This window comes from Halyomorpha halys, unplaced genomic scaffold (genome assembly GCF_000696795.3).
Source record: "Halyomorpha halys isolate HHAL.00 unplaced genomic scaffold, Hhal_1.1 Scaffold98.1, whole genome shotgun sequence".
NCBI classification, from domain to species: Eukaryota; Metazoa; Arthropoda; class Insecta; order Hemiptera; family Pentatomidae; genus Halyomorpha; species Halyomorpha halys.
Window position 1 is genome coordinate 961,572 of NW_027107309.1, and position 24,716 is coordinate 986,287.

General features: G+C 28.7%; 1 protein-coding gene and 1 long non-coding RNA gene across 8 annotated transcripts in view; one reads left to right on the forward strand and one right to left on the reverse strand.

Annotated features, from left to right (window-relative positions):
* Positions 1-10,210, forward strand: part of Pde11 (Phosphodiesterase 11) — a 295,736-nt gene extending 285,526 nt beyond the window's left edge. For all 7 annotated transcript variants that reach the window (XM_014415309.3, XM_014415310.2, XM_067045590.1 and 4 more), the window contains 9 exons: positions 968-1,054; positions 1,224-1,391; positions 2,326-2,435; positions 2,771-2,858; positions 3,103-3,203; positions 3,882-4,023; positions 4,467-4,541; positions 7,339-7,422; positions 8,176-10,210. In XM_014415309.3, coding sequence (XP_014270795.1) covers positions 968-1,054; positions 1,224-1,391; positions 2,326-2,435; positions 2,771-2,858; positions 3,103-3,203; positions 3,882-4,023; positions 4,467-4,541; positions 7,339-7,422; positions 8,176-8,271 — 951 coding nt within the window. In that variant the 3' untranslated portion in view covers positions 8,272-10,210. The remainder of the gene's footprint in view (positions 1-967; positions 1,055-1,223; positions 1,392-2,325; positions 2,436-2,770; positions 2,859-3,102; positions 3,204-3,881; positions 4,024-4,466; positions 4,542-7,338; positions 7,423-8,175) is intronic.
* LOC136795354 (uncharacterized) overlaps positions 8,800-24,716 on the reverse strand; it is a 132,625-nt gene continuing 116,708 nt past the window's right edge. The window contains exon 3 of the long non-coding RNA XR_010842946.1: positions 8,800-8,884. This is a non-coding gene — a long non-coding RNA (uncharacterized lncRNA). The remainder of the gene's footprint in view (positions 8,885-24,716) is intronic.

The following is a 24,716-nucleotide window of genomic DNA, read 5'->3' on the forward strand; positions in this document are numbered from 1 at the left end:
ACACTAAAACCTGCTAATCATTAATTAATTTAGGGTACTGTATGTTATCTATATTTTGATAGTACTGAGAAACTTTTATCAGAAGGAAACTATATGTCAACTATAATCCTCACAGTTGTAACATAATATTATCACTTCTTGGGTTGGGATTGTATCTAAAATGAAATAAAAACAATTATTGTCTGTCTGACCTTTGGTTACAAGGGCCCTGTTGGGGGTTTCTTTATCTTTTGCGATAGTGGATGTTGACAGCTGTCTTTATTCATATTAAAACAAAGTACAATTGATGTTTTAAACATTAAATTTTTTTCCCATTTTCATGGAACTCTTAAGGTCCTGTCCTTAGTCATAAAGTAATAGAAAGAAAACATTATTCATTCTTTGCCTAAAATACCTTTTTTTTTAAATATTAAAGTAGTCATTCTATCTACTTAATCTCTAAGAATTGTTCTGGGACAATGAAAAACTTTCCTTCATATCCCTGAAATAAAATTCTTTTCATGAAGTATTAATAGTCACAGAAACCTCACAAGCATCTGATTGAATGACAGATTGTGATAGAACTGATAGAAATGAAAATGAGAAAATGGTGGGGAAAAGGCGGGTTTTTATATTCCTGTAAACTAGCCTAGTTGATCATTTTTTTGGTTTGATAAATAAAAAACTTGCCAATCACCTCTATTGTCTGATTAAAAACACATTAAACGAACCTATTTTTTGGACTGGTCTTTCCACAGCTTTATTCAGTGCCACAAAGGAAAACTAAGTTTTTGCTAATGGATACAAACCATATGGCAACATTAACCAGACAATTACAATTTTTTGACTTGTCTGGTTATTGTAATCTATCCTTCGATATTTTTATTTTTTTAATTAGTTCTATTAAATCCCAGATTAAAGACTTGTATTTTTTTTTGTTTTGCTTATTAAGCCAATTATACTGACTTATTATTTTTTATTTTCATAGGCTTTGAGGGTTCCATCAGCTCAAAGTATTGGTTTGTACGACTTCAAGTTTGATGATCTACATATGTCAGATGATGATACATTGACGGTAACTTCCATTTTTTCTTTTTCTGAAATTGCTTACTTTTTGTTTTCTGTAGAAATGTATACTGAAAGAATTATTATGAATTATATTAAAGACTGTATAAATGGTTAAGAGAGTTTTGTTTCATAATTTTCAATCTACTAACTAATAATTGAAAGTTGTTTCTTTTTAGGCCTGCCTCCGAATGTTCCTAGAACTGGACTTTGTTGAAAGGTTCAGTATTGACTATGAAGTCCTCTGTCGGTGGTTGCTGTCAGTGAAGAAGAATTATAGAAATGTAACATACCATAATTGGCGGCATGCTTTCAATGTAGCTCAAATGATGTTCTCCATTCTCATGGTACAGCTCTACTACAATTATTTGTTTTATTATTATTTAATAGTAATTGAGAATGATAATATTATCAGCCAACAAAGGATTTCTCCTCAAATAATATGAGCATGTAATAATAAATCAAAGGGTGAATATCTCCCTGATTATTCATAACATTTTATTTAATGCTAATTTCTAATTATCAATACTAACTTTCTGATATCACTCTCGATTTGTAAGAGTTTCAAAAGACAATATTGTCTTTTAGGTTAGCTATTCTGATTTCACCTTTCAATGGAAAACAGCATAAAAAATTGCTACTTTTTCTGATTATTGTATACAGATTATTTTTTTTTAATTTCATCCTTCTAACTTAGTTGGAAATGTGGGAAATAGAATTGAATGGTTTTGCTTTTATGTATTATTTACTAATTTAAAATAAATACTTTTCCTATAAGTTGTATAATAATACTTTTCATCATAATAAGCTTTTTATTTTTTAGGTTATTGTGCTTGTTTCTTAAAAAAATAAATTAAAAAATATATTGAAGATCTTTTAAGTAATTTATTAACAATCTGGTTTCATCAGTAAAACAACACTCGGTTTTTTAGAAAGTAGATTAAGGTTCTGAAAAAAATCAGGGGTTGTTTTGGCTTTAGTATTAACCAATAAATAATTTTTAATTCTTGAAGGGTTCTCATAGTTAATCTTAATTGTGATTAACATTGTAGAAGGATTCTGAAACTCCAAAATTATAGTTCTGTTCTTGTTTATAATTGTTAATTTTTATCTAGTTAACTTACTCACAAATTATTATTGAATTTACTCATAATTTATTAGTGTCCCTACTAAATTAACATTTCTTGTCATGAACCTGACTGTCTCAAGGTGCCTATTCTTTTTCTCTCAATGTTTTATTTTCTGAATTTTATTAATCGTTATTGTTCTTTTATTTTTTAGGCTACACAATGGTGGAAAATATTTGGTGATATAGAATGCTTGGCTCTCATTATAGCTTGCTTGTGCCATGATCTAGACCATAGAGGAACAAACAACTCCTTCCAAATAAAGTAATTTTTTTACCTATTCTGTTAATTATTTTAAATTTTATAAAATGTTTATCACACCATTAATCTATTGTAATTTTTATCATATATTTCAATTTTTTTACTTAACTATTAAGTCAATGGAATAATTCTAATGTGAAAAATCAGTAAATTTCACTGAAATCATTTTATAAAGAAAAGTTGGTTTTATGTTGAATTTGATATGTTATAATTGAATAATTACTTTTGACGGAAGACTACAAAAAAAAAAAACTTTATGCTATCTATAAATTTACATATACTATGTAAACTTGTATGCTACAATTAAATTTTACTTAATAACTTCATTTTATTTTTAGAGCATCATCACCACTTGCACAGCTTTATTCAACATCAACAATGGAGCACCACCACTTTGACCAATGCCTTATGATTCTTAACAGTCAGGTAAAAATATTTCATGTTATCAATTCCTTTTTCAATCAAATTAATACTTTTGTTTTGTTGATTTAATTATTTTTTCTTAATCAACTTTATGTTAATTTTTTCAATATCTTTGACATTTTTTAAGAACATGTGGGGCATCATTTAATTATAATACTACCTGAAAACAAGAAATTGAAAAATTGGTTGTATCTCATTGGTATGTAACTATGTTTGATAATTATTAAATCGAGATTTATTTTTACAGGGAAATCAAATTTTGGCAAACTTGTCTCCTGATGACTATTCAAAAGTTATAAAAGTTTTAGAAGAAGCAATTCTTTCAACTGATTTAGCTGTGTACTTCAGGTAGATAATTTTATTTTGATTTTTTAATATTTTTTTAAAAATTAAACTTAATGTATTCAATATATGACCCTCGGGCATCAATTCAACATTTTTTTATTATATCTAAGCTTCCTGTAACTCTTTGTGGAGAAGGATTAAAGAGACCTTGTCGAAGTTACTTGGACTGCTGAAACCAAGTCAAATCGGTTTCCTTTCAAGTTTCTCTGATTGAGAGAAACAAAAAGAAGTTGCTGAAAGCTAGGAACATTTGAGAAGGCAAATTGTTATGGTATAGAAACCAATTATCTTTGACCTCTGGGCGGAATCGGACCTTCAAAAGGTGGACAGTGTCTGTCCAGCAGGAACTAACTCTTTGTCGAGTTTTTGTGGTTTGTTCCTTTGGCACTGAACTGAGGAAAAAAGAGTTTTGAAGTTTTGGATTTGTTGCAAAAGTTTTGGCCAAGTCCAACATGCTAAAACTTTCAGTGCCACCTTACAGACCCTACCTAGTTCCTAGCAATTTCATTTTGTGTCACCGACTTTATATCTTTTAATTTTATAATATAAAATCTTTTATTTTTATTGTGTCTACTATGTTTTATACTTACTGGTTATCACTGTCACAGGGCCATAATAAAATGTATTAGAGTGTAAATTTTAATTTTACATTACATTTAATTTTAATTACGCTTCTTTTAGGAAGCGTGGCAGTTTTCTTGCTTTAGTCAACCAAGGACAGTGGAGTTGGGAAAATGAGGAAGAAAGAGAGCTGCTCCGTGCAATGATGATGACCGTTTGTGATTTAGCTGCTATCACCAAACCATGGGACATTGAAAAGAGGGTATGATTTTTTTTTTTTTTACACTTATCGTATCAGTTAGTAGGTGTGAAATAATTAATTAACTTTTTATTATTTAATAGTTATAGAACTTTTTCAATACTAATAAAATATAGTAGGGTTAACTGAACATAGATAAATTACAAAAACAAAAATATAAGAAAAGAAGAATTATATTATTAAGATGTTATAAATTCATTTAAATTATAATGTATATTTAGTATAGGTTTTAAAATATTGTCTTACTAGATATGATTGTATGCCATGTGTTTAGGAAAGCTATATACCTAGACAACACTCCTTTTATGATAAAGTTTTTCTCTCTTTCTCACTGCCTAATTTTGTTTTAGGTGCAACTTGGCTACTTTTTTATAGCATTTAGCACATTTACTTATTTTTAACCTAACTTTTATTAGTTTTTGTTCTAAATTTTATGTTTATTTTAGGTAGCAGAATTGGTCACAAGTGAATTCTTTGAGCAGGGAGATTTGGAGAGGCATGAACTCAACATAACTCCGATTGTAAGTGTTTTTTAGTATTTTACCACCAAAATTTCTGTTTAGTTTACATTGCACATTATTTATTAATAAATTAAATGAAATAAAATATCAATTACACTAACACAATGTGGTCTAGCAGCCATTTGCCTTAAAATTATTTGTCGATACATTAGCTGAGCTCCTTAAACTGTTGAAATTTTAATTTTTGCCATTTTTACTAATTTATTGTAAAAAAAAAAACCTAAATATTAGATCTTGAGAGTTCTGATTTCTTATTCATCTTCTTGTAGATCTTCTCTTTGAAAAAGTTCCAGGATCAATTTAAATAGTAATCTAAGATATAATTATTTGACATTGTTCTTATGAACATAATATATTCTTTATCAATGCACAGTGAATTTTCAATTTATATTGTGCTATCATTTTCTTAATATTGTTAATATTGTAATCCTAAATTTATTAAGAAATATAGAAGGCATATGTTCATATGCCCATGTATGTTTTTCCCCGCCATATTGTGCTTGTACCTTGTGTGAGTGAACTGTAATGAGAAGAGTTTATGAGTAATAAAAAACCTTGTCTCTCGAATCTAGTGTTATTTATTAACCAACATTGGTTATGGGCCCAGGCCACGACATTCGAGAGACAATAAAAGTTCGTGTTTTTTAGAGTTGTGTGTAATCGAAGTAAGTAGTGTAAATCGAGCTGAGTACGTGTTAACTGCTATTGGTTATTTTTTTGCTATGGATTCGAAGAAAAACATGGAAAACAGCTCTAGTTGGTCACCTCAACATAAAAAATTACTCGGAAGGGAAAATTACAACTCTTCGAAATTCGCGATAGAGATGTATTTGATTGCCGAGGACTTGTGGGGTTATGTCACCGGAGAAGATGAAGATAAGAAGATGGATTCGAAGGCTAGAGCCAAAATTTGTTTATTGACTGATGAATCCCTTTACTCTATTGTAAAATGTTGCAAGACAGCTAAGGAAATCTGGGAAAAGCTAGAAAATACTTATGAAGACAAGGGCCTGTCAAGAAGGTTATCTCTTCTTAGAAAACTTTTTCATTTTGATTTAAGCCATTTTAGTAGCATGGAAGACTACTTAAATGAGATTTTGTCACTATCTCAAAAATTAGAAACTATAGAAGCAGGCCTTGATGGCAAATTCATTGGTGTTATGTTAAGTGGACTATCAGAGGAGTATGAGCCTATGATAATGGCTATGGAGAGCACAGGTGTCAAAACTACATCAGATTATATTAGATAAGTGCTTATTTAAAAATCCTCTAAGGAGGAATCAGGAGAAGAATTGGGTTTGGTCACAAAATCCAAGAAAAGTGATCGACCTACAGTGAGTTGCTATAATTGTTAAAAACCGGGTCACATTTCTGTGAATTGTCGAGAAGGTTTAATTTGTTTTAATTGCAAGAAAAAGGGACATAAGTCAAATGAGTGTAGAAAAAAAGGTTCTGTGAAAAAGAATGTAAACAATAATAAATCGACTTTACTAACTGCCTTATCATCAGTGATATCAGACTCCAACTATTGGATAATTGATTCTGGTGCAACCTCACATATGACCAAGAACAAACATTGGTTAAGTGACTGTAGTGAAAACAAGCAAGAGATTTCAGTAGCTAACAATGAAAAAATCATATCAGAAGCTGTTGGATTAGTTAATCTTAATAGAGATATTAATGTTTCGGATGTGTTGTATGTTCCACAGCTGGCGACTAACTTGTTATCAGTCAGTAAAATGACAGAGAAAGGTTATAAAGTTGTTTTTGACCGTGACAAGTGTAAAATTTATCAGAAATGTAACATAATCGGAAATGAGCTGATGACTGCTTACAATGAAGGAGGAGTTTATAAAATAAGAAAGCCCCAGGCTGTAAATGTAGTGGAAAACTCTAATGAAATTAAACAGGTGAAAAAATTGCCTCATGATCTGTGACATCAAAGATTAGGGCACTTAAATAGATATTATATGAATAAATTCAAGAGTTCTGCTATTGGAATGGATTTCAGTGATAATGGTGACAGTGATTGTTTAGCTTGTATCAAAGGGAAACAAAACAGAGAACCCTTTAATAAAGATAGGGGTGTGCAATCATCACGTGTGACGCCAGCATACTTACATGGCAAAGTAGAGGAGGAAATTTATGCAATACCACCATCTGAGTTCCTTAAAGAGGCCGAAAAAGAGAAAGTATGGAGACTCAAAATATCCATCTATGGACTCAAACAGAGTGGGCGTTGTTGTAACAAAAACCTTCATGATAAACTAATAGATATTGGTTTTCTATAGTCGAAAGCAGATCCCTGCGTTTACATTATGAGGCATAATAAATAATAGCAATCTATGTTGATGATTTTATATTATTCTATAATGATCGATCTAAACATACAGATGTTAGGCATCATTTTATTAGAGAACATATAAAAAATAATGATGTATAGATTGTATAGAGTATATTGCTTCTGATAAAAACATTGCGGATTTCTTAACTAAGCCATTGAGTGGTCTTAAGGATAAAGTTAATGTTGAAAATATAGGTTTAATGTTTTAGATTTTTTGGTTGTTTGACTTTAATTGTGTTTCAAAATTTAGAATTATGGGGGGTGTTAATATTGTAATCCTAAATTTATTAAGAAATATATGTATGTTTTTCCCCACCATATTGTGCTTGTACCTTGTGTGAATGAACTATAATGAGAAGAGTTTATGAGTAATAAAAAACCTTTTCTCTCGAATCTAGTGTTATTTATTAACCAACAAATATAACTGAAGTACTATGTTAATTTTTTTTCTAGGACATAATGAATAGAGAAAAAGAAGATCAGTTACCAATGATGCAAGTCAACTTTATTGACTCCATCTGTCTTCCTATTTATGAGGTAATGTCCATTAAATTAATACTATATCTTTTATCTTGTGTTTTCTTGTTAATGATTCGAAAAGTACAATACAGGGTCAATTTTTTCCCTAATGAATGCCATTGCTAGAATAGATACTGAAATAATTGACTCATACCAAGAATAAAATTGGAATTAAAAAGCAAATAATAACACAGGAATAAATAATATATTTTTATTTAAGCATTGAACCATTATAATATTAAAATGTATAATTTTTTTTAACTTGAAAAATGTTTATAAAAGATAATAATATAAACCAGTATTATTCTATTTAAGGTCAATAATAACACATTTTGAGTTGTTTTAACTTACCTTGTCTGGTTTTAGCTGCCTCATCTCTCAAACTCAAGGCTGTAATATATTTGGCTAGTCAATTCCTTCTTGTTTCTGTGCCCGTTTGATTAATGTTCCAATTGCTAAAACCTTACTATGTGAAAGCCCTGGCATTCCATGATTTTCTCCTGCCTGTTCGATTTCTTTATTGTCTTAGGTTTCCTCTGCAATTTAACATCATACTAATGCATAAGTACTGCAGTTATAATGAAATCTTATGTATTGTTTTTTGCAATGAAATATCTGTTATTAATATGGTTAAAAGGGAAGTGACTAACATAATATTAATAGTATATGTCTTTTTGTTTTTATTTGTATATTAATGATAAGTTAATAATTATGAGACATATTTTAGGCTGTAACCCATTTCTGTGTCTATTAATAGATTTAATTTTTTAGGCATTTGCTGAGCTTTCAGATGCACTGAATCCTTTGGCTGAAGGTGTCCGAAGGAATAAGGAACAATGGCTACTTGAGGCTGCACCTAAAGCATAACACATGTTTTAGACTCTTTTTTTTTTTTCTTCTAGATCCCATATATTTAATTTTATTGTTTTGTTTTTATTATTATTATTATTTTAGTACAATTTGTGTATCTGTTTTTGTTATGCCTAGATAATTTTCTAAAGTACTGTAATCCTGATTACAGTCTCACAGTATTATTGTATATTATTATTTTAATTTGTACAGCATATGTGATTGTTAATTATTGACATCCAAAAATATTTTAATGTGTGATTATATAGTGGGGATCTAGAACAAAGATAAGATAATTGAATTGTATAAATTAAGTCCATATTTGTAAATAATTGTATTCTATTTAAAATAGTTTATATATGTATATGTAGCTAGATAAGAATATAATAATTATGCAATTGTTTTATAAACAATTTAAAAGTCTCATGTACAAAAATTAAAATAATTATGACATACATTGATGTAACTATTTATTAAACCTTTATTTTTGTTTTTGATGCATGTTAGAGTTTATGGTTAATTATGATCATTAAAATCTAAACTCCTGGCATTGTATTTAGTTTACTTTAATTTAGGATCCACAGCTATTTCTTACCGTAGAATCCAAATATTGGTTAGTTGAGAGAGAAACCTGAAAAAAATAAGATCATTGTCAAAGAATTTCTATATTGATTGTTACTAGCTATTTTAATTTCATATAACATTAAAAAGCTGCAAATTATTACACTATGGCCTATTATTTGGATTAATTACTTTATTATATTAGTAAAAAATCAAATAATTATAAGTAAATAAGAGTAAATGACTTTCCTTACCACTTTGGATGCAAAGTCAAGTACAAAAGTTTTATGTGTCTTCCCTAATATTGGCCTAATCAAGACCTTTGTTAGAGACTTAATTATCTAGAATAAATGTTTAGAAAAGTGTATGGTTTTTTAGTTATTCCAAAAACTACTAGAAAAGTGAACTAGTTTACATGTGAAATGGCCCCAATACCTTTGAAAACATGGTTATACTTTTATAAATCTTTGCCTATTGCTGATTTAGATTATTTTTTTTTAGGGTAATATCAAATAACATTTACTTTATTTGCAGTGAGTTAAAGGGTTTTAAGCAGAAGAATTAGAACTTTTATTTATTTTTTAAAATGATTCCAAGACACTATATTTTTCCTCTATCTTCATCAATGGCCGTGAAATTGACTTTGAAAATTTCTGAACAGTAACCATTTTGGAACAAAAAGTATTCAAAATATTTAAAAAGAAAAAAAATCTAAATTCTGAGCTAGTCTCTTTAATTTATTAAATTTAATCTAATTTAGTAAAACTAATAAATGAAACCTACACCAATGAATTTTACCAAATTATTAATTATATTGTTATGCTCTATCTCGAATAAAATGTCTGTATTAGCAATTTCCATAACCAAAAGAATGATAATTATTATTATTATTATTTAATGGGCAACAGACCATGGACGCCTGAGTCCTCGCACGATGTATTTTCTAATACACCCCGCGTTTCTTGATGTGGTTTTTCCCCATTCCCACACCTATTTTTTGTGAGTGCCACCCATTGACTAACGGGCCTCACAAATGGCAGGGGGGAGGTTGTCAGTGAGTCTTGCATTATTTTGTGCTTGAAAAAAGCCTGGGGGGATCTAATTTTTTTATTCGTTACTATTTCCAATTACAGTATGTGCCTAATACTTCTTTGTATTTCTAGACTATTTATACTTTTCACTGTACATCTTATTATTATTTTCTTTAATTTACTTTATTCATTTTTATATAATTTTTTCACATTATTTTTAGCTACACTTCAGTTTACTTTCGTTTCATGATATCTTATTCTCTTACTCTATTACAAATTTTTATTGTTTATATTTTTTTTAGCCCTGATACAGCCCTGCAAAGTGGGAGCAAAATATTGGCTCATAATAAATAGTTCATTTACTATTTGAGTTATTTTAACCTATCCTGGTCCATCTTACTTTTATAATGATGAAATTATATTCAAGTATTTGTAATACCATTTCAGAAAAACAGATATGAATTCCAAATGGGTATGTTAAATTATCAAAATGAGATGTGGCTGGCATGCATGGTTTGTTATGTTGTAAATTAATCTTCCAAGGGTTAGATGCTTAAGGTATAAGCCATGGGCGCATGGTGTTTAAGAGACAAACAGTAAACACTATCTATTTTTCCTATAATTGTATGCCTTTTCAAAAAACAAACTATTATGTTTTAAAAAAAAGATCTTATAGATGTTTCTTGGTGATGTATTATTTAATTTATTTCATTGAAAAAAATAATTAAAAATATCAAGTTGCAGTTTTGAGTAGAATCATAAATTAAATTTATAAGCAATCATTTAAACCTTTTTTATAAACATAACAACCTTTTATAAAAAAATAAAATAATGTAAACAAACAAGTTTTTTTTTTGTATCTTATTAGCCCTGATGAAGCCCTGCAAAGTGGGGCGAAACGTCAGAAAATAAATAGTTGTAAACTATTTTTGTTTCTCTTTTGACCGCAACCCTGACCATCTTCTTATATATAAATATAAACAAACATTTATATTATATATTATAACATCTACATATCTTACTAAAACACAATATTACTACATAACAATTTTTTCAGGCTAAAATTTGATCAACTGTTTTTTATTTTATAATTGAGATAAAGCTCCTCCCCTCCCCAAAAAACGAAACAAAAAATATTTATAATTGAATTACTATGTGTTAGTACACTTGTCATTTACCTATAATTTGAATTATATTGAAATGAATATGCATTATATCTCTTCAACTGTAATAAAATGATTTGTTTAAAATCTTAGAAGTTTGATGTTAAAAATAATTATTTTTTATATATACGACATATCTTAGCTGTATTTATTGTTTCATATACCTCCGTGTACTAAGCTATGTTTCATTTGGGACCCTATACTTTGGTATCCTTACATTAAGTAAAAATTGCTAAATCAGCATAAGCTTTCACAGCCAATAATTATCAAACATTTATTTATATGATAGGGGAAGGACAGAGGAACTAATATTATTAATAGGTAAAAGTCGTAATTTTCCATTTCCTTCCACAAAGCAGGAGTGAAAGACACTCAAGAAAAAGGTGTATCCAGCTCCAACCCAAAGCTGAAGGCCCGAGATCAAAGTACTATTATCAGATACCAGAGAGTTGTATACGTTTAATTTAATTTTAAGTGAGCTTTGTAGAACAGAACTATTTTTATAAAATACTTAACATTTAATAATTACCAGTAAAAATATTATAGGGCAATTCCTGATGTATATATACTTTTGAATTAAAAATCTAAGAAACAATTATTAAATTGAATGAAAAAGCTAAGCTACAAGCATTTTACTTTAAAGCCACCATAAAAGTTTTAATATATTATGTTTTATAAATTATTTAATAACTTTACTTCATTTAAATTTTGGTAGGTTTTGATGAAACAGATTTTCATCATAGAATATTTTTATTTACAGTCATTATTTAAAGATTATTACTCATTTCTTGGGGGGGAAATTTTAAGACTACTGTCTGATATGAAAATTATATATTAACTTTTTTTCTTTCAAATACTGGTTAATTATGTACAATAGTAGAAACTGTTAAGATTTTATGACTAACTCAATTTATTTATTGTTTATAAAAATATGTATCAGTGTCCTAAATTTGTATCCTAATCTTCAGTTTCTGACTCCCCCCCCCTCCTCCTTTCTTTTTAAATCCTATAAGAAACTTCTAGTTCTGATTTTATGATATTCTGTGCTCTATTTTCCCTTAATTTATGTTGGTATCAACAAATAAATAAATTTCATATACATGTTTCTTAAGTGTAATTATTTTTTCTTTCATTCATTATTATTCAACATTCACAATACATAAAAGGATATAATATAAAAAAGAAAAATATAAACTGATTATGGAAAGTTGTAATGAATAATAGTTTTGATTAAAAAAAAAAAAGTATAAACTAGTTATATATATATAATAACCATTGTATTGTGATATTAATATAGTCAACATAGATAGATACTTTAGCAGTAACCTAATTCTTGTAAAGATTTAAAAAATGCTAAAGTATGAAAAAGTTTTTGGTTCTTCAAATGTGTGTTTAAGTTCTAATATATTCTACCTGAAAATGCATGATTTGAATCCAAAATGTTCAGCTGAAAGGTAAGCTTACATGCTAATATGAAGATAAAATGAAATTAGGTCTTAGTGAATGGGTTTGACAGAGCTAATTGGATGGCAATATTGGGTTTCCTTAATAGGGATGCTGTTAACCTTATAGTTCATTTGTCATCCCTCAACTATAAATTAACAATTGACTTTGTATTGTTATTTACTTTCATATATATTTATTACTAACAATTATGTTTTTTGCAAATATGATGAGAGGAATGTACTTGAGTCCACCATTTCCTTTGTAATAACTTTATTGTTTTTAGTACCTGAATAGATTCCTTCTATTTGATGAATAAGATACTTTGAAAGAGAGCAATGTTAATAAAAGCACAAATTTTTCACAATAATCAAAGAAGTATATTTGAGTCATTCTCCATTTACATGTCTGAAGAAAAAATAAAGTTAAAAAATTTAGGTTCATGGAAAATAGTCTTTGGTCCTATCCAATTGTTATACCATCCTTTGGTTGTGAGCCTAATGATTTTTGATTTTCTTCAAAAATATAGATCTTTTGCTTTTTGTGATCAAAATCATTCTTATTCTTATTTGTTTCTTTAGAAAGCTGAGTATTGTGTTTGTTTGTCTAACACTAAAATAACAACACCTTTACCTACAATATTATGTAATATAACCTGTATAAAACACTAAATAAGAGTTTCAAACTTTTTGTAACTATTCTTCAGAACAATTATCATAATTTCACTTGATATTATAGTCTTAAACCCTTCAATTTTACATGAATACATTTATTTTCATTGATCTTAAATTGATGTTTTTAATGGTTGGCAGATTTTAGCCAAATTCTGCTCAATGGCTTTGTAGCATTCTGATAATATAGAAGTTATTAATATAATTTTACTTTGTGTATGTTTGCTGTTGAAAGATAGCAGTATATTTAGTCATAGCAACTAGTTTACTTATTAGTAATGCAATAACTTGTTACTGTTTAATATAAATACATTAACCACACATTGGCCAGTTAACTTGGAAATCCAGTTGAAACATAATTTTTTTTTTTTTATGCTTATTTGACCTCAGATATTATAATCTTAAGTTTAACAGCTTCTATGTTACAGACCATGGCCAGGTAGGTGGTGCCGGAAACCCCCAAATTTATGAATTTTTTTTTCATTTCTCACCATTTTACTTTTCGATGATACATCCAAATAAAACTATATTCTACAATTAATTAAAGAAAGTTAAATTATACGTGAAATGAATGTCTAACATGAATATGGTCAGAATAGGTGGTACAAAAATAATGATTTCATTATAGAAATTCAATATAGTCACTATAAAACGTCTAAATCACAAATATTTTAATAAAACTTGTAGAGCAACAAATTTTTAATTATTGTTAAGTATTTTCAATTTAGAATTTGTATATTATTCACTCACTCACAGGCATTAACCCCCCCCCCCAAAAATCTAAATGGCGAACCATTAAAATTGGAAAGATTTATTTTTAAAGTTGGATTGTGATTTTCAATAGACCTAATAGCAATCAACAAAGAGGTTGGTCCAGCAGCCACAGATCTGTGATATACCTTAGATTTTTATGTCTAGGTCAAAATGTGTATATTGAAAATGTTATTTATTATCTGTTAAAATAATATCTACTAAGAAGGTTTCCAGTTAAAAACAAATACATGTTAAATAAAATACACTTCTTTATTGAAAACGTAAAATAAAACTATGGCTTTCTGTGAAATAAAAATTGAAGTGAACTTGAATAAAATAAATGATCTGCTAAATGAAAATAGCCCTTTGGATGTGATATCTATTTACTACCAGGTAAACTGTTGGTGACACAGTAGAAATGAATTCACTATTAACAACGAAGACCTTTGTATCAGTAAATCTCATTGCGGCCAGTCTCAGTTGCAATTAATGAGGAAATCAGTAATAATGTCTACAGGATGAAATGCCAGTATGAGAACCTGTTACTAACCCCCTACACATGACCATCAATGATTGTCCCTTAGATACCAGACATCTATTGGACACCCCAAGAAATTCAAATTCAAACAGAAAATCTAGGTTATTTCATGAACTTTATTTATAAAATAATTTTTAGCGCTTAATGGACTCTGACAATCTTCAAAATAGGCAGGCTTATAGAAGTCAAAATGATGTACAAATGTTAAATCATATTGGACATAAGATGAACAAGTTATAGGTAAGATGAACAGAAGATAAAATTTTTGTTCAAGAGAAAATTTTCGGATTTTTTAATTTAAAATTTCAAAATGGTACTTCCTAGCATAGATTTGCGAATTCTGGAATATCAGATTCTTATATTCTGCTTGAAATGAGTATCTAACATAAATTCATTCTAAAATTATGGCCGACAGATGTGTTTTTTTCACATACTGTTGAGCATTGGCCTTAAATATCATCTAAAGAGTTAATTCATGGAAACAAATCAGTTTACAATTACTTCCGTTAAACATATTGATATGATACAAATAATGTTAAGAAAGGAATAACAATTATAATGTTACAAATTATTTAAAGATACACAACATGTAAAACATATACTGTCCCAGGTTACAAAGAACTGCTTTGGTAAGGAAATGAAAGCTATTGGTAGCCAAATGAAGACATCCTGGAACTAGGAGGACCTAGACTATTCCTAGAAGCTCCTCCCCCCTCAACACTACTAATTCTTCCTGCGGGTTTATTTTCATTTTAACAGTTCTGTATACACGGACAACTGTAAACTGAACAGAAGGAAAAGGGGAAACTGTGTTCATTTTTAGCAACCATTGCCCCCTTTCTCGTTTAGTTGTTAATCCTATGTAGCTCTTTGGCCGCTAAACACAGAATTATTCTTTTTAACGGCTTTCCTGTTATGTTCTTTGCAAATCCTCTTTGTGTAGCGAAATCGCTATTTGATGGGCAATATTTCAAAATGTCAGTGCATTATATTCATTCAGTAGTTTTGATTTGTTGACCTTTCCATGTTTGTGAGTTGAGAATTTTATTGTACATGGAAATGGCTGTAGGAATCGCTTTGAATCTAAATACTGAGTGTTTCTTGTTCACGACCTTTGTTAGGTATGACTTATTATTTTGCTACGTGTAGCGCCTTTACATTTGGTACTTTAAGTTGGTTTTGATCCATTCTTTCAAGTAGAACATGATAGGAATAAGAGGAGTAAAAGAACTGGTAAAGAAGTAAAAAGGTCTATCAACCATGGAGGTAGGAAAACATATCTTTCCTTCTTCAGTTGATCATTAAAATTATTTCATATTTTATATCTATCCATTGTTTATTACTATCAATAATGAGAGATAGTTAAACTTTTCAAATAAATAAAGCTACCTAAAACATTTCTAAGGTTTCTTGTGGTGCAAATAATTTTGTTCCTGTCAAGAATGCATCAGTTTAAGAAAAAAAAACGAAGTCGTTTGCACTAATCCGATTGGAGGAGATCGGTCCCGATTTTTTGAACTCCTGAATCTATTTTTTTTTCTAATTTAATTATATATAAAATTACTAAGCATTTTGTATTTATTTATTTCTTAATACGGGTTCCATGTTATTTGTTCCATATTATCAAAATTGAAGGTACTTTAGATCAAGATTTTTTTTTTTAAATATTCGCCGTTTAAGCCCTGTGAGAATATTTAAATTAGAATAAGGCCTATGTGGTATTTCAGATCAACTGATTGTGCATAGTTTTATAGAATTTATTCAAAATAATTAGAGCTTTTGTCGAGAATATCCAATAAAAATACAAAATGGATTCTCTAAAGTGGCATTTGCAGTTAGTATATTTTATCGAATAAATTACTGTAACTTACGAGGCTTACACGTGCGCTAAATATGTAATTTAAGTTTTGTACAACTTTTCTTTTTTTTTTAATCAAAGGAGGATAGTCGAGGCGTGATCAAATAAAAACTCAAATAGTGATTAAACTGAGCCAACTATATTGAGCCAACGTTTCGCCCCACGTTGTAGGACTTCATCAGGGCTAAAAAAGATACAAACATTTATATAATGTAAACATGAATGAACAGTAAATGAAAAATTAAAAAGATGTTCAAGGAAACGTAAAAAGTAAATAAAAATGATAAAATGTTATAGAAAATTAATGAAAACGGAAATAATAACAGATAAAAGGAAAAAATATAAAATAGAGTACTAAAAAATGGATAAGAATAAAATTAAGAATGAAGAAAGATAATATAAAGGACAGAAAACATACCTTTCATAATCGAAGTCAGAGCGAAAGTGAACTATAGACAAGGAGTGGGGATTGACGGCTAAAGTACGTTACGTACGTTTGAACATAATAACAATAATAAAATAATAATAATTTTTTTGGAGCTAGGCTGTTCACACAGAGACCATTTTGTAAGATTTGATTATTAGGACTAAGTGAAACTGAAAAAAGTGTATTTCCATCGAAAACTGAAATTCATAATTTTTAAATAATTAAAAAATTAAATAACAATACTCTCCCCTACTATATATTCCATATATAGGTAAGTGAAAGTGATGAATAAAAAGAACGATGGAGGTTTCAGTGTAGTAAACAGTTTCATTCAGTTAGTTTGTTTTTAAAAATAATGTCATTGATTTTAAATAATATTTAATTCATTTTAATTTTATTATGATGAGAGATAGCTGACCGTGGATAAGTTATATGAGGAGAAAATGTTTGGGGGGTGCGGTAAGAATATAACACAAATAAGTTGAAATAACTTATTTATTAGTGCCAACGTTTCGGCCAGAATTTCTAGCCTTCATCAAGTAAGAACAAAGAATAAGATAACAACCAATGAATACAAAAAATAAAATATAAACATAACGACATAGAGTAAATAATAATTAAATTTAATTAATAATTAAATAATAAATTATTTACTGTATGTCATTCTGTTTATATTTTATTTTTTACTTTTTTTGTATTCATTAGTTGTTTCTTCTTTGTTTTTAGCCCTGATGAAGGCTAGAAATTCTGTCCAAAACGTTGGCACTATTAAATAAGTTATTTCAACTTATTTGTGTTATATTTTGACCACACCCCCCAACCATCTTCTCATATATTTTAATTTTAATACTAGCTGACCCGGTAATGCTTCAAAATAACTATGTTTGAGAATGTATATAGATTTAATGAACACAACTGATAGTTTGTTATAAATTATTGTATTTAGTTAAAATTAAACATTAATGTATTCTTTATTATTAGGATTTAGTAACATAAATTAAACAAATATATGCGAACGAAATGAAATTTGTTCTGTTGGTCAGAACGACAGATATATGCAAGTGTGGTAAAATGCTAACAACTAACTTCGCTGTATGATAATACTGGTCCGAGTTTTTTTTTTCTTATTCTTTTAGACAATTTGATTATTTATAGTATTGTCATATATACACTACATAAATTATAAATAGTTTTTAAATAACAACCCTCACTCAGTTCTACAACGGTTATATTATCGTAGGAATTGGATGAAATGAAGAGGAGTTATAAGCGATTATATGAACAATAGTCACTGTTATACTTTTTTGTAAATATAATATAACTTAATGGAATCAGTGATATTTTTCCTTATTGCTCGGAAAGGGACGAATCTATTGCTGTAAAATAACCGTGAAATAAACTTATACTTTCTGAGCTACAAACCAAAAACGCTTAAATGTGTTCATAACTTTTTTCTACTCGAGAATTCGGGGGTTTCATTAATAATAACAAAGTCTATCGAGGAAAAAGATTCGACAGCTCTCTTTTATATATTTATAGAGATTACCAATCGTATAATTAGATCCGTTTTGATTTGTAACAATACAACATTCAAGAGCCTCTCCATGTAGGTTAATGTTTTTATTTATTTATTGATATTTACAACTGTATAAAAAATACAACAAGTAAATTTGTTCATATGTTATTACTAACTGTGAGTAGACTTGTGTCATCAGCATACGTGGTAAGGATAGTGTTAGGAGTTGTTGGGATGTCAGCTGCATAGACGGTGTAGAGGTTGGGACCGAGGATACTACCTTGAGGAACAAGGTTAATGTTTAATTAAATCATTATTAATCGTATTGATTTTTGTTTTTACTACCTCAAATTCAGAACAGAGAGCCACGCGCAGACTTTTGATTGACAGCGTGGTCAGCAGACAGTAATCGGAGATGCTAAATTCGAACAAACATATGCTGTACATCGGAACTTCAATATACCAGGGGTGAAGCCTATAATGTCCAGAGCCGTATGATCAAGTGTTGGTTCTATGAAGAGGAAATGAAACGTTATGGGAACAAGATGGTGCCCGCACATTACGGCAAACCGTTCGGAAGGGGCTTCTGCTTAGGCCTTAAGCAATTTATCATACCCTCTTTTTTTTGCTTACTGCATTGTCAGCTGTTCCTAAGCCTAGTAGCTGTAATGAACGTGGTCAAAAACGCAAGCGCGGAGATAAGAAATTTGCTTTGCTGAGGACTGCTAATAATTTATCTATATTTTATATTATTATCATATTTGATTATTAGGAGCGTTATTTGGTGATAAACCACCAATGTTTTGTTTTTCTATACCACACCTCTCAGAATTGACATCTCAATGCTTCAAATCTAATTATTTTTCACAGTTATTAAATTACAATAAGATAAAATTGAAAATTTATAAATTTTATAATTCAAGTTTAAACGACTGAAAGATTTTCAATATTATTTAGTTAGGTGTAGTGAAAATTATGTTTCTTGTTCAATTTTTTTATTTATAAATCATACCTAAATCACGATGTTTGGGGACATCTCCTATCTTTAAATATTTTAGTTCAAATTTTAACCAATTAGACTATATTTTGCACTATCAGAATTTCAATTTTAGATTAAGTAAGGAGAGATACTAATGTAACATAAATAAGTCAAATAGAAGACTATAACGATAGCGTATAGTGGGGTCCCCTAGTGGGGTTGGATCGATTGCCAGAAAAGGTTGTCATTTAAAAATGATTTTTAAATAAAGGAATTGAAACGAGGAAGATGGTATTCATGGGATCTGTCTGATGAAAACTTAATAATACCATATAACTTAGTTAACTTTAATCGGCATTTAAATTTTATCTATACGAGAAGTTGTTTGGGGAGCGGGCAAAATAAAACACAAATAAGTTGATATAACTTATTTTATTTATTCATTTTATTTTTCCCCTTACATTGTAACGTATTATTTCACTTGTTAAACCTTTTCTAACACATTTGTCGCCACCCTCTTATATACGTTTCCTCTTTTTAACTGTTGTTAAATACTCATGGCACTTTGTCATCTTACGGTATTTCGTCATCCTTGTACATATATATATATTTTTTTATTTCTTTATTTTACCGCCCCTTCTTTTCTCAATTTTCCTTACCCACGTCATTAGATATATTCAACATATATTATTATTGTTGTTTTCAAAATATTTTTTTCTATTCATTTCTTTTTTTAAACTTTACTTACATTTTTTCTCTTTATCAATTATTATGGTTACATATATTTCCCTCAATTTTCTTTTTCTTTCCATATTTTAATTTTCAAATGATTAATAACTAATATATTCATATTTCATTCCATTGTATAACCTCATTTTTATTTGATTTCCTTAATTGTGTTATTTTAACTACTTATTCAATTACCTATGTAAACATTTTATTTTCCACTTCTCTCATCACTTTATTTTATTAATTCCATTCTGTAAAATTATTCACTTTATGTCATTCTGTTTATATTTCTTTTTTTTCTATATTCATTGGTTGTTATATTGTTCTGTTCTTAGCCCTGATGAAGGCTAGAAACTTCAGCCGAAACGTTGGTACGATTTTCTTCTTACCCATTATTACTATCTTTTTGCACTTTTTCTCTTTTTTTATTTGCATTTGGTTTAAACAAATAAATCAAAATATGTTAGTAAAAGGAAAATAATTCCATAGATTTTTCAAATCAAAGCCAATACATACACTCACTTGATGACCCGTCATTTTATCCTCATCCTCATATCATCTAAAACTCATGAATGGAAAATATCATATCTAACTTCAAAAGTCAATATTGAGCCCGACTTGTATGAAATCAGTAATAACATAGCAACCTCTGCTTTCTATAGAGAGCTGGTATTTATTGTATAAACAATACACAAAAATATAATTCATTAAGTTTCTAAAAATAAGTAAATAAAATCATGTGTTATTGTGCTGAAGTCTTACCTCTCATCTAGCGGCGCAAAGTGGTGGGAAGTGTTTAAATCTTCTCTATGTAATTCTCATGAATTTTAATGTTATTAAAGGTGCTGAATTCATTGGACTGAACTTTTGTTTTGTTTTTTATTTTGATAATATTTTCGAGTGTGAAAATATAAATCTTGATTTTTTTATCATTAAAATATTTTTTTCTATAAATAAAATGTTATCCTGATGGTTACTGCTATCTGCCAATCATCAAAATAAGCAATTACTGTAAGGTCCATCTATTCTATATTTATGATGCCCACTTAAACAATATATATCCGAATCTTGCTGCTATAATTGTAAATAATTTTTATATTATTTTAATTGTAATATTCAAAAATTGTGTACATAACTATTAAAATACACCCATGAGCGTTTATACGAAACAGTTAACCCCTGGTTTTATTTCTTGTCATGGATTCATTTGAATCATTTCAGTTTAGAACATGCAACTTTGTTCCAGAAATTTATTTTTGAGCAGTTATCACAACATTTATTTTTGGTAGAAACTAATATATCAATATTAACACTAATCATCATTGTTAAAAATGTATAAAAATCTATTTTCCATTTTTGGTATGTTAATATTGCATACATGAAATTATTTATTGTCCTTTATTGGGACAGAACGTAACATAACAACTTGCAATGAAAAAAGTTTTCATATAAAAAAGTATGGTATAGTTTTTGTAAAGAAGAATTTTAGGAAAGAAAAAAAGCAAAAAATAAGTTAATAATAATGTAACAATATAATTTTACAGTTTATATAGCATACATGCCTACTAGAGTTTATATCACATACCTATTATAATATATATATAGTATTCATGTCTATTAGAATTTATATTGTATACATACCTTTTATAGTTTATATTGCATTCAAACACCTATTAACGATAACTGAATTTATAGCGCATATATACCTATTAGAGTTTGTATTGTATACGACCTATTAGAGCTTATATCACATACGTATCAATTAGAGTTTACATTGCGTAGATAACTATAAGAGTTCATGCTGCATAAATATCTATTATAGTTTATATCGTAAACATACCTATTAAAGTTAACTGAGTTGATGTCGCATGCTCATTTATTAGAGTTTGTTGAGTTTATATTGCGAACCACCTTTCAGAATTTATATTACATGCATATATGTTAGAGTTTATATCGCATACATACCTATTAAAGTTTATGGAGTTCAAACCGCCTACATACATGTTATGAACATTTCATTTAATCTGTTAGAGATATGAGCATATTTGTATATTTGTAAATTAATCACGAGAGCAGTCAATGTGTAAATGTAAATTAACAAACATTATACGGCATAGGAAAATGGTAATTAAATAAAAATGTCCTAAATTAATTTTTAAAAAATGGATTAAAACAAAAAAAAAAAGGCATACTGAAAATGACGATCAGGTACAGGAAGAAAAAGAAAATATCGATAAAAAAAGTTTAAATGAAGGTAGGCCGTAATTCACAAAACCAGATAATGTTTTACGGTGATATTATAAATGTTTTAATTTTATAAATATAATATGTACAAGAAATTCTTATTATAATAAAAAAACATTTTATACTACTTCGGGATATATGCTTATAAAATTAATTTTTCTTTACTACTTATTAAATATAAGCTATGTTTTGCATTTTGGAAAAAATAAACTGGATGAAAAAAAAAACTCAAAATGATTCTCAAATAAAATAAAATACAGATTGAAAATAAGATTGTTTATTGGTGATTTTTATAGCAATGTATGTTTAGTTCTCTAACATTTATATATACGACTCGTTGTTTTTATATAATTCCCCGTTTCGGTTATGCACGGGTTTAAAGAGTTATGACAAGGTCAAAATAAATTATGAGTCAATTTGTATTGATGTACGGTTTCTATATTTAATTCTAAATACATCCTTGTTATTCTTGTGTAATGTGAATAGTTGTAGTGGCATTTGTTTTGGAATACTGTGGTTTTTGTTTGTTAAGTTAGTGGAGCTTTTGTATGGAACAGGCATGTATTGTGGTAGGTCTTAGTATCGCTTTATTGGGTATCAATTTATTTCTGTGGAATAGTTTATAATTTTTATTAAAGTTTGCAAACGGCAGGACAAATAATTTTCCTTTCGTTTTCTAATTTTAAATTAATATGCTCATTGAATAACAGTTTATTTCTCTAACAGTTAATTGTCTTACGGGCTTTCTGTCAAAAATACTTCAAAAATTCATTACAAAAATTTCAGTATTTTACAAATTTAACAATATGGATAGGAGTATCATTTAACGCTATATTTGAGGAATGTATAGGTCGTCATTTTTATTTTTTATTTTTTTAATGTTAGAATTAAACTCACCCTTTTTTTTGTTTAAAGTACTTCGATATTTTTTAAAACTTCTTTTAGTCTATGACTGAAAGTGTCAATACTGTAATATGAGTAGTATAATACTTTATCATCAGAAAAAAGGGATGTATTGTCAATTTTGAATTTTAGATATTTATGAATAATATGGGACTTAAACAGGATCACTGCAGGAGACCGCTGGGTTAGGTTACATTATGGACTGAAATGAAGAAGAATCTATTAGATAAATTGATGAGATGTTTGATTTAAGGGATACTCCGATTTATGAATCTGGAAATGTGTAAGTTTGGATTGAAATAGTCGAATGCTTTTTCCATGTATATTAGGATCATTCCTGTATGTTTTTTTGTGGTTTAAATGTTTTCTTATATTATAATTTTTGCTTATATTATTATAGCCTATATTATATACATGATGAATTAAGTTGTGTGAAAGTTCGTCCACTGAATGCCTTTTTGATCTTCTAATTTGTGAGGAAGAGAGTCAAGGTCGGCTGTCATTTCATTTTTATTGTTGTTGTCCATTGCTTTATTAGTTATAAAAACATCCTAAACAATACTTACACAATTAAAACACAATCTACGAGCAAGTAACCTAACACGTCAATAAACAAAATGGTGACGAGCTCGGCTGGTTTATTGCGTGACGTCATTCTTCATTTAACAGACCTAGTAACAGACTCTTAACAATGTTATATGTTATATCGTTTTAACATGGCAAAAGGAAATATTTCTCCATTTAACATAATCTTTTTCATTTAACGCGCTTTAGCATGTTAAACTAAAGATAGTGAATACCTCTATTATTGACTGAAATGAAGAAGACTCTATAGGATAAAATTGATGGGATGTGTGATATAAGGGATATTCCGATTTATAAATCTGGAAAAGAGTAAGTTTCGATTGAAATTGTCGAATGCTTTTTCAATGTATATTAGGATCATTCCTGTATGTTTTTTGTGGTTTTAATGTTTGCTTATATTAACAACAATTGGCTGGTTGTTGAATGATGTTAGAGCTTTATTGAAATATATCAATAATTTCGATTGCATTGCAAAATTAACCTATGCTATTGAAGCATGAAAATCCAAATTTGGAGTGATTCCATTATTAAGCAAACTATCCTAGCCTACACCCTGGAAATATTCTCAGATATATCCCAGTGGACTAGAAGAAGAAATGTGATGAAATATACGGTACCCTTATCAGGCCGTACAGTAAATGTTTGTGTTGGGGCTAGGAATATACTTCACCAGCCTATCTCTAACCCCTCCCATTTATTCCCTAGAGCACAGGGCTGTTTGGCAACACTGTTTCTTATAGGTTAATGGCCAAGCTCTGTTTTACAGCCTGCGGTCATCCGTCAAATAGAATAGGATCATAGTTGAGGCCAAAGGGTTAGGGGATAAAAACCAAACAACATATTTTCCCCCGGTATTGTTGGAAATTCAACTTAAAAACGTTATATGCAATATTAGTCATATTTTTTATTATTGAAATGATTTTCTCACTAGTTTTGTAGCTAAGAAATGTAGCTTGTTAATTCGGAATGGAGAATTACCCTTCTTTGTTGTCTACAATAAGAAGTAAATTTATTCTGGGGTAATGAGTCCCCTTAAAACAATAAATGTGGTCAGAATATATA